This window comes from Coffea eugenioides, chromosome 2 (genome assembly GCF_003713205.1).
Source record: "Coffea eugenioides isolate CCC68of chromosome 2, Ceug_1.0, whole genome shotgun sequence".
NCBI lineage: Eukaryota > Viridiplantae > Streptophyta > Magnoliopsida > Gentianales > Rubiaceae > Coffea > Coffea eugenioides.
Window position 1 is genome coordinate 2,560,092 of NC_040036.1, and position 11,552 is coordinate 2,571,643.

Here is an 11,552-nt window from a genome sequence, read left to right on the forward strand (position 1 = left end):
TCCGTCTGTCTGACACAGCATTGCTCAAGCGTGCGAAGCCCTCCCCTGTTATCTGTTATCGTCTGTGACTGACATCGCATCCCACAGTCAAACTTCACGTTCGTCTGCTATTTAATGGAACTTCAATTCGGCCTGCATGCTCCAAATACTCTCTATAAACTGTAAAATATACACTTGCTGCTGCAATGATTGAACAAAGACATCTGCTCGGTTGGTTTCGGGATGTATATCTTTTGACTAAAAACCTGAATGTGCACCATTTTCTATGCTAATGAACATTTTTATATATAAACAGGATGCAAAGAAAACTTGCTCTAAACCCTAATCACGCTTGCTTCTATGATCCCAGTACTGTTGTTCCCATGTCTCTGCCTGCTTTATTGATCTTTGTTTTCTGTCAATTATAGAATGAAACGTTGCAGGGTCATAAGGAGGCGGTATGACGCAAGGAGTTTCGCTGCTGGGGCCTCTAACTGTGGAATCCATCATGAACTTCTTCTCAAATCCCTTTGCAGGGCAAGCCATCAATTCTGAACAAAGTTCAATAGCTTTTGGAGGAACACTAGGCTTGTATTTGAGAAGCTTTGCGTACCCATTCAATAGATGAAACATGTAATCGTAGACAAAATCCATTTTCAGCTCATCTTGAACAAACTTACTTGCAGCTTTACCAATGGTCTGCGCCTGTGATATATGTCAAGCAAAACACAGTCCTTAAATAAATCTGCTCAAAAGCTTGTTATCAAGATTCTGTTAGAATGACCACAACAATGGTAAGATAAAAACACACAAGTTCCACAAGCAAATGGAGGGAGTAACTAATTTTCTATACTCTGATCCAAGCAAAACTATCAAATTAGTTAAGCATTTTCACAATCACTGATAAACTACTGCTATCAATTAACATGTCAACTATCAAAAGGCTAGCCTTGATTTCAAATAGTGATAAATGAACATGCAGCAGAACCTCAAGCCGATGAATATAAATTTTCCTCCCATATAAGCTATAATGGGACAAAAAGAGATGCAGTTTGAATCTTGCAAGTGCTCTGAATCAAGAGCTTACCTTCTCCTCATTGCTACTTCCCCAGTCAACAGCATACTTTATAGATCGACACTTGCCATCATCCCTTATGGGCCAGTAGTGTTGTAAAGGCATCAAACCTCTTGTAAAGAAATCATAGTATCGAGGCTTCACTACTAAAGTTACAGAATCACAGGCCAAAATGTACTTCTCACTGACAGACCATGCAGATCCTTCAATATAGATTTTATATCTGCATCGTTCAGAGAGGAGGAGGGAATCAATTGAATTCTGGATTAAGTAGACAAAGCAGCGCATAAGTGATAAAACCATTGTGCGAATGCTTGACATGCATATGTTTGAGCAATCTATTCAAGCGCGCACCAACCACATAAATAATAACTAAAAAGAGGAGATGTCATATAGAAGTTTTTTTTTGGGGAGGGGGGGCCTTTGGAAATGGAAAAATGAGCAACAGTTCCCGGGTAAAATGAAGACATCAAAGCCAATTTAAATCATCTCATACTTGTGGATGCATTGGCTTGCCAAGTCGGACTGTTTGTAACCTTGTTGCTGTTCCTGAATCCAGTCCTGTTAAGAGTATAGAATGCCATAATTGTTAGAATTAATAGTTTGTCAGTAATAGTTTCTAGATCTCTTCTACAAGTTTGGAAAAATCCATCTTAGATGCAAATTGGCAGCAACTAAAGAATGGTGCTTTCTATGGAAAATCTGGTGATGATTCCTCGTTCATATGATAAAACAAGTGCAAGTTGAGGTCTTCCATGTATGAGAGGCGAGGCCAATTTTAGAAAATGGCAAATCCACCAGAAATATTACCAAATAACGTGTCTTTCCTCGTGGATACACACCTTCGCTTAACCGAAGCCTTCCAGAATTAAGTTACATAGCTAAACTGTTCAACTTTAGAGTGTGCCATTTTGCATTTGATCATAGAACAAATCAAGAATATTTTTGTACTATGGCTACAATGCAGAACTGCTTATACAAGATGTGTAAAATCTTAACTAGTTTTTGCAATGCAAGCTTCTCGATGATGTAAAATTTGTCCGGGTATGCAAAAACTAAAACCATTACCTGAGCATAAACACGAGCACCCCAGTCCTGTTTGTCTGAAGCATTACACTTGAGCAAGTCCATCCTGGTTTCTGCAACATGGGGGTTGCCCTTCCAATAAGCATACGGTTCCCTATCCACCCATCTACTCCTTTCATTCCCTCGTTTAAGATCCTTGGACAAAGCCTCCCAAGGCTTTACATTGATTTCAGGCCTGAAAATTGTTGTTCCATTAAAGAAAAATCAAAATTAGCTCACCAGGAATCCTGATTGATTGTGCTGTTGTAACCACAGAAACGCCTACAACAATGCAATGGAACAAAATAAAGTTCGTACCAACCCCAGAATGACCAATCTGGAAAAACAATGTCCAATGTGGTATCATCCCCGCAATAGCGAAACAAAGGGGGCGGAGCCGTAGCATTGGGCCCATGGTAAGTATCTTTCTTGATAACTGGCCAGTCAACGCAGTCAAACATGAGATCCAAGTCAGGAACTTGACCCGGGTACCTTCTTAGCAGCTGTAAAATCCCCCATAGAGTAAAAGTGTCTCTACTTTGAAATGCTTTTTGATAGGTCTCCACATAAGCTGTTCCGTTGAGTATTACCAGTCGAAAATTGGCCGTCTTGGAAGCCGTCTTCACCATGGCTCTTGTAATCCCAGTCTCCCTCCAGGGCCATAGATCTTCATGGATCCAACGGAAGTAGTCCGGACACGTCAGCTGTGTTGTGGTTGAAGAGGGGTAAGGGTTTGGTTTTGAAAATTTTGATGGGTAGTAATTGGGCGGGCACGTCCGGGTAGCGTCACCCAGTGAACAATTCAGCGGGATTTCAAGTTTATGTCTATGGTTTTTGGGGTTTACGGGGATGGTGGCAAAACTTGATTTCTTTGGGGAATTTACAGAGAGTGACTGCCAATAGTGAAATCGAGTATGAGATAGTAGTAGCAAGTGAATAAAACAAACATTGAGAGAAATCCTACTCCACGTCAAAACAATTCAAAAAACAGAACTAGAAAATGGGAAAAACAGACACCGGAAGAAGAAACCAAGGCTATAAGTGAAATGGGAAAAAAAATAAAGATCAACAGTATATTATCACATTAATGAATAACTGATCATTTATTTTTTTGGAGCAAATTTTGTCTAAAAAATTTAATGCACGTTCGCTGAGTTGAATGCTAAATTGGATTATCAAACCAGGACTAAATCTAATATATTTGAATATATATGACTAAAAAGTTCATCAATTATTTCATGAAACAAATTTTATTTAGAAAGTTTAGTATCACTTAATTAATTCATATGTTCTTGTTTTATTATCAAACATGACTGAATTAAGATCTGAATTCTTATAGATTAAGTTTAAGTGACGAAATAGGATATGAAACAGAACCTTAATCTCAAAATTTGCAATATTCAAATGCAACCATGAAAATATGAATAACTTACCTCTTTCACAACTATAACTTGAAAAAAAAAAAAACCTGCATACCGTATTTACTTTGTTATCAGTTCAATGCGTTAACTTCTATTTAACCAAAAAAATAAAAATAAAAATTGTGATGAATTAGCACCGCAAAAAGGTTTTTACAGTTTTACTGTCCAATAAATTGTACGGAAAATAAAAAAGTAAAAAACTCTAGGTACAGTAATAAATACGAGTACGATGCAACAAATTCCAAAAATTTTCAAGTTATTCTTGCAGGGTGATAGGCGTCAGAGACAGATGAGCACAATGTACTCTGCGGCAGTGAATTATAGTACTTCAGTAGCAGAAGACTAGAAATCTGACGGCTTGTCAATTGTTATACTTACTGTAGCAGAAGCACTAGAAATCTGTTATAAGTACTTACAGTAGCAGACGAATCCAGGAAACGCGTCGAGAAGAAGGCTCCGATGCACAGAAGAATCAAGAAAAATATCGCCAGAGACGATCTGGCTACAGTGTTCTTAGCTAGCAGTCTTGGAAGCCCGATCTTCTCAGCGGAATGCCTATACTGCCCTGATCCGTTCAGCATGCTCTGCACTTGCTCCCTCATCCTTTACCACCTCAGTTTTATCTCAGCAACCTCTCAGCCGGCAAAACTTCTCCCGTCCTCTTGCCCTTTTTAAGCTGCTTAGCTGAATATATTTGCCTTGCTAGCCACCAATCGAAGAAAAATTTGCAATGGTTTTTGAGATTAGCGTGCAACAAAAGGGAAAAAAGAAGACTTTGAATTTGAGATGCAGCTTTACACCGACACTGGCCCAGAAGGCAAAAAAGTGATAAGAAAAGAATTACTAGCATATGATGAAGGATGATGCTGCCCAGCCAATTGCCTAACTCTGTGGTTTCTTTACCAGGCCAACCCTCTAAGTAACTGTACAGCGGAGAAGAGAAAACAGTGGAAGACAAGAGAAGTATTGATCAAAAAAATTGCCGTTCGGAAACTCAAGGGATTAGAGAGGATTAAGCAAAAAAAAAAAAAGGATGCGTTTTGGCGAAAGTTCTCGAGGGTAGCTTAGAAAAACAACACGGGACCCAAAACGTGACGTAGTGCGAGTCTCGTGATTCCTGGCGACTTTGATTTTTCTCACATCAACAATCAAATTGTAACCCGCCTCGGCGCCTGACGCGTGCAATCAAATTATAGGATTTATAATACTACTAATTTACTACTCCTATTATTAGTATATTTTATCCATTCATTAAAGTAGTGTCCGACGAGATCCTAAGGACTAGTTTATTAATACTTTGCTAAATTGTGTGTTTCTCCGAATTTTTATAAATTTTACCCGAGATTATTTGGAAGATACCAAATTTGTTTCGCATCCCGACAATAAACAAAATTAAATGACAAAGGCAGCCGCGTAAACTACACTCTATTGCAGTACAGAAAGTTGTCTTTTTTTTTTCGGGGAGGTAAAGATCATCTATCTAAATGTCTACAAAAGCGAATAATTTTGGATGGTCCGTTATTTCATTTTATTTATATCTTATTTACAAACACTGATTTGCTTGCATCATTAACATATTTTTCAATCACTTTTTTATTTTACATATATCATATCAAAAAAGTGATATAATATTTTTTTATAAAATTATTTTAAATAATTTACAATCCAAACACACTCACAACTATTTCAAACAGTACAGTGTACCGAAAAAATATCACCTGAACAAATTTTCTACTCAACCTAGACTTATAACAGGATTTGAATCCTCTATTTGACTTGTTCAAAAAAAAAAAAATTCATCTATTTGACCATGGATGAGCTGCTTCTCACGGAACTAGTGTACTTGCATCATTGGATGTTAACACTAGAAAATTGTTCATCAGAATCTATTAATAATGCTAACTCACCGGGTGGGTATGACGTGTGCTCTGGAAAGGAACGGAGTTTCTTAACGCCGACGAAACGACTTACCGGACGTGGCCTTTGTTCCTGTTCACCTTGCCTATCGCTGGAATCGTTTATACTAGTATTTTAAAACATATAGTAGTAGTATTTTAAAACAATCTCCCGGAGAGAAGATGAACAGCTGTAATATGTACTGAGAATAACTATCGACACTGTTGAAAGTGTTTAACAGCTTTAATGACCAGATGTTAGTCCCGTAATGGGGTAATTATTACCAAACACATTATTGAAGATTTTCCATATTCACCAAATCTGACTCATTTATTGATCTGTCAGAGATGGAGGCAAGACAAAAATTATGGGACCCATTTTTTGAATTTGGTGTCTACAAGACTATTGGGCAAAAAAATAAAAAAAAAGATAAAGGAAAACGAGCCAAGACCAAGAGGCAACAAGCGTGGGTGGGATGACTTATGATTGGTGTAATTAATTGGTCATTGGTGTGATAGTCATCAAGAGCAGAGCGTCTTATAATTCTTTGGCACATGATGAGGTTTAAATCTCGTCTGATGCATTAAAAGAAAGCATAATGAAGCGTATTTAAAATATTATTTTAAATAATTAATTTAACATTTTTTATAATGTAATATATATATAAAATAAAAAATAAATTAAAAATGTATTTCAGATGATATTTTGCAAACAAGGTAAATCTCCACTTGTCTGATTTCGAGACAACTCTAAAAAAAGAAGTTATGACTGGTGTGAGCAACTGTTAAAAAAAAAAAAAATCAGAAATCAAACTTAAACAAGAGAAGTATAAAATGGTAAAGGCAGAAAGTGTGAATGCAAAAGGTCAATGTGACTTGGAGCCGGAAACGAAGAATGTTTTCTTTTTTTTTTAACAAGAAAATTCGTAACTACTATCTAAGAGTGTATCCTGAATAAATTTTGTTTCGTGTAATAATCTACTAATCACAATGGGGGATTTTGCACTTGATGTATCAGGAGAGATTCGTATTTAAATTAGTAAAAAAAGTGACACCAATTCTATCATCTCAATCAACTCAATCGAAGAAGCCCGCGCTGGATTGGTCTGCTGGTGGAAGGAGGCTCCTTAGCTGAGTTTCACCTGGGTTCGATCCCAGGCAGCAACCCAGCTGTTAAATTCTTCAGCATCGGTCGGGTCCGCTCTGCTGGGGCGCTGTGGGACTAGTCGGGTGTAGGCCCGGATACCCCAGTGATGACAAAAAAAAAAAAAAAAAATCAACTCAATCGAAGAATGTTTTCTTTCCCTCCGAGCAAAGCGAAACTATTATTAGAAACGTATTATTGGTGCTTCGTGGAGACGGCTGTCAAAAGCTCGTGACAAGTGGAGATTGATTGTAGGCTGGGTGGGGAATCCCGGATGCACGTTTTGATAGACAGCAAAGTATGTACATATAGGAGCAGTACGAGTATAGAGTAAATGTAAAGATGGCCCCTCTACCGTGTAGGCGCTTATTCTTTCTATCAATAAAATTGAACAGTTTTGCTCAAAAAATAAAATGAAAAGAGCAAAGTGAAACTACGGCAATAAAATTTTAAAAGGTTACATTCGAGTGGCCTTCCAATTCCCACAGTCTTTGTTGGAGTCCCCACGAGCTAGGTCAACTAACGTTAAAAAAATATATACTAACTAATTAGATTCAACCACCGCTACCAAAGCATTAAAGCTTGGTGCGGTAGGAGGTCAAGGGTTCAAACTTTACCTCCCATCAATTGTAACTTTAAGCGGCTCTATTTAATAAATCTAAACGAATATATAGTGCATCCGTTTGATCCGGTAGTAGTTTAGTTTCTTTCAAATTACCGTTGGGCCTCTTCAGACCATCTCCTCTTACTATAAGATAAAATAGGTTATATAACAGTTATCATCTCAAAAAAAAAAGTTAGATTCATTTATATCTTGTAAGTTTTAAACACTATTCCAAAATTAACAAAAAAAGTGAAAAAATTATATCGCATCAAAAAGATTAGAAAATTTTTTTTATCATATATTTTGCACTTTGCACAATTTCTCTTTTAATTTAAATAGAAGCACTTCTTCTGTGTTGCAAAGAAAAAAATGATAAAATAAATAAGTTTGCTCATTGTTTTCCCGTATTTGATTTAATCCCTAAATAGCGTACAATTTGCTTTGGAACCTTTCATTTCATTTTTCCTCGTTTAATTATGGCACTTTTTACACTATAAATCTGCATTTTCCCTCGTTGAACCTTTCATTTCACTTTGACTGAAAATAGCGTACGGGAGAACTACCAAAAGAGATACTGCAGACTTGAAATTCTGAGACCTCGACGGGACTACGACTACACAAAAATAATAATATATGTTCCGAGTAACTTTTTTTTTTCCGAAACGATAGAAATTATATGTTCCGAGTAACTATTCCTCCAGAATATTGCCACGACTACATAAAAATAATAAAATATGTTCCAAGTAACTATTCCTCCAGAACATCGCCTGCTCTTTCAGCTTCAGCTGCTGGATCTTGGACGCAATCACCTGAGAGGATGTACCTCCATTGTTGGAAATCTCAGTTGGCAAGGTCAGCATGGAAGAATCTGTAAGTGAATGTGCTGCTGCCATTGATTTCCAAAGCCAAGTTGTGAGCATGTTGCAGGTAGGACTTGGAGCGGAGCGAGAATGTTATATTTTGCACTTGCACAAGGATCTTTTGATCTGTCTCAACCCTCAATTTGTCCAGCAACTATCCGACAGGAAGGATCCAAGATCTTGCAGGCTCACACATTTCTATCTTTTTTGTTTCTGAAAGGCAATATGTGAATAAAGAGAATAAGGACATCCATATCTCTGTCTGCACTTTATGTATGAGATCAAGAATTGGCTATCTAGCGTTCCATCGTAATTAAGATCCATCTCTGCGGAGAGCTGAATGAACAAAGAAACCTGGTTCCCTTTGTGATGCACATCTTTTGCTATAAGTCTGAAAATACACACCTTTTTCAGTGTCATGCACATTTTTTATACAAACAGGATGAAAACGAGATAATATACTCCTAAACATGCTTACTTCTTTGATCCCAGTAATGTCGTTCCCATGTCTCTACTTGCTTTATCGAGTTTCGCTTTCTGTCAATAATAGAATGTAGAGTTGCAGGGTCATAAGGAGGCGGCATGACGCAAGGAGTTTCACTGCTAGGACCTCTAACTGTGGAATCCATCATGAACTTCTTCTCCTGACCTTGAGCAGGGCAAGCCATCGATTCAGAACAAAGTTCAGTTGCTTTTGGAGGGACGCTAGGCTTGTATTTTAGAAGCTTCGCATACTCACGCAAGAGATGAAACATGTAATCATAGACAAAGTCCATTTTCAGCTCGTCTTGAACAAAATTACTTGCTGCCTTGCCAATGGCTTGCGCCTGTTATATACATCAACCAAAAATAGTATCAATATATCTGCTCAAGAGCCCTTTTTTTCCCCCTAGCAGAGAAGTGGGATTTAAGAAGAGGGGGAGGGGCATGGGAATTAGAATCCAAGACGTCTAATTCCTGGGGCCTCAACATTAGCCAACTGACAAGCTTGTTATCATGACGTTTTTATTATATAGAGATGCAACACTGGCACAAAGCACACAAGTTTCGAAACCATTAACTTAAAATTCTTCCCATTAGGTGAAGAAAGAAATGACAGATTATTTATCCTCACTGACAGATTCAAGCAAAACTGCCAATTAGATAAAAATTCTGAGAGTTATGTATCAAGATGTCAAATCTCCAAAGAGGTTAACCCCTGATTTCAGATGATGATAAATCTCCAAAGAGATTAACCCCTGATTGATCAATCAAAGTGCAGCAGAATCTGAAGCCAACGATTAATACTTTCCTGCCATATAAGCAATGATGAACCAAGTTGTAGTCTGAATATTGCAAATAATATGGATCAAGAAATTACCTTTTCTATTTTGCTATTTCCCCAGTCAACAGCATGCTTTATAGCTCTGCACTTGTTATCCTCCCTTATGGGCCAGTAGTGTTGCAAAGGCATCAAACCTCTAGTGAAGAAATCATAATATTGTGGCGTCACTAGCAAAGTTACAGAATCACAGGCCAATATGTATTTCTCACTGACCGACCAAGCAGATCCTTCTATGTAGATTTTATATCTGTACAATTCAAACAAGGAAGGAATGAATTCAATTCTGGATGAAGTGAGCACAAAGAAACGTACGAAGATACTAGAGATGCATATATGCGTCAAGCGCGGGCCAACTACACAAGTAATATCCAGAAAGGACGAAAGGAAGAGGCATCACAATAGAAGACATGGAATTTGGGAAATGACAAAAAAAGAGCAACAAATTTCCAGGTCAAGAAGGAGACATAATTTAAACTAGTTACTCTCATATACCTGTGGATGCATTGGCTTGCCAAGTCGGACTTTTTGTAACCTTGCTGCTGTTCCCGACCCCAGTCCTGTGAATGTGGAGAAATGCCAAAAAGCTTTTAATAACTAACTAGTGCTAAGTACAAACTGCCTCCAGTCTTTACTATAATGCGATCTATCTCATCACCTAAATAAAAGCATATTTATGGCTACATAATACTCCAATAGTTGTTGCCACGTATGTAAAATCGTGGTTATTACCTGAGCATAAATACGAGCATTCCAATCCTGTTGGTCTGAAATGTTACACTTGAGCAAGTCCATCCTCTTTTCTGCAACTTGAGGGTTGCCCTTCCAGTAAGCATACGGCTCCCTATCCACCCATCTACTCCTCTCATTCCCTTCTTTCAGATCCTTAGACAGAGCCTCCCAAGGCTTAATATTGATTTCAGGCCTGAAAATAAATCGTTCCATTAAGAGGAGAAAAATAAAATCTGTCAAACAACAACCAGAATGAATAAATAACTAAAATAAATAAACGAAGTCCGTACCAACCCCAGAATGACCAATCGGGAAAAACAATGTCCAACGTGGTATCGTTAGCGCAGTAGCGGAACAAAGGCGGCGGGGCCGTGGCGTTGGCCCCAGAGTGAGAATCTTTATTGATGACGGGCCAGTCAACGCAGTCAAACATGAGGTCCAAATCAGGGACTTGGCCCGGGTACCTCCTTAGCAGCTGTAAAATCCCCCACAGAGTATAAGTGTCTCTGGTTTGGAATGCTTTCTCATAGGTCTCCACGAACGCCGTTCCATTCACTATTACCAGTCGGAAATTGGCCGTCCTGTTGGCCATGTTCACCATGGCTTCTGTAATCCCGGTCTCCTTCCAGGGCGATAGATCTTCGTGGATCCAACGGAAGAAGTCCGGACACGTGGGCTGCGTTGCTGCCGATGGAGGGTCAGGATTCCGTGCTGAATACCGTGATGGATAGTAATTGGCTGGGCAGGTCAGGGTAGCATCACCTAGTGAACAATTGAGCGGGATTTCGACTTGTTTATTCCCGGGTTGATTATGTGATGTTATGGCGGAAAAAGTTGATTTCTTTAGGGAATTTATGGAGAGTGACTGCAAGTTTTGAAATTGAGTATGAGATACTGGTACATAACGCGCGCAGCATCAAGAACACAAACTATGAGAAGTGCTGAGGAGGGAGGTCTAGTACTTACAATAACAGAAGAATCCAGCACACGCGTAGAGAAGAAGGCCCCGATGCATAGAAGAATCAAGAGAAATATCCCTATAGTGTTCTTAGCTAGCACCTTTGGAAGCCAAATCTTCTCCCAGGAAGGCCTATGTACCCCTGATCCATTCAGCATGCTTTGCCCTTGCTCCCTCATCTTTACCTCCCTCCTTTAGTTTATGCCACTGCAACCTTTCAGCTTCCAAACCTTCTGCCAGGTTACTTTAACAACCTAGCTGCTTAGCTGAAAAGAGTTTTGTTGACCACCAAAAGCCAATAACAATTCTGCAGCGGTTTTCTGTGTAAAGCTGGAAAAAAAAGGGGAAAAGGAAAAGAAGAAAACGATAAGCAGCAGATACACAGACACTAGCCAGAAAGAAAAAGATCTGCTGCTATAAAAGAGGATTAAGCGGGAAGGATTGCTTCGATTGAGTGAGTAATGCGCCTCCGGAACTGAGGCGTGCAATCGAATTTTG

General features: G+C 38.6%; 2 protein-coding genes across 2 annotated transcripts; both read right to left on the reverse strand.

Moving 5' to 3' along the window:
- On the reverse strand, nt 1–4,591 carry LOC113762380 (O-glucosyltransferase rumi homolog). Its single transcript, XM_027305816.1, has 6 exons — nt 3,957–4,591; nt 2,438–3,012; nt 2,123–2,315; nt 1,551–1,615; nt 1,067–1,277; nt 1–684 (listed from the first exon to the last, which is right to left on the reverse strand). The coding sequence occupies exons 1-6, from the start codon at nt 4,140–4,142 to the stop codon at nt 322–324; spliced, it is 1,593 nt and encodes a 530-aa protein (XP_027161617.1). The 5' UTR covers nt 4,143–4,591; the 3' UTR covers nt 1–321.
- A 3,277-nt stretch (nt 4,592–7,868) lies between these two features.
- LOC113763191 (O-glucosyltransferase rumi homolog) lies at nt 7,869–11,499 on the reverse strand. The gene is made up of 7 exons (XM_027306935.1): nt 11,021–11,499; nt 10,387–10,961; nt 10,097–10,289; nt 9,860–9,924; nt 9,404–9,614; nt 8,522–8,870; nt 7,869–8,434 (listed from the first exon to the last, which is right to left on the reverse strand). Exons 1-7 carry the CDS (start codon nt 11,231–11,233, stop codon nt 8,427–8,429), a joined length of 1,614 nt encoding a protein of 537 aa, XP_027162736.1. The 5' UTR covers nt 11,234–11,499; the 3' UTR covers nt 7,869–8,426.
- Nucleotides 11,500–11,552: the final 53 nt, after the last annotated feature.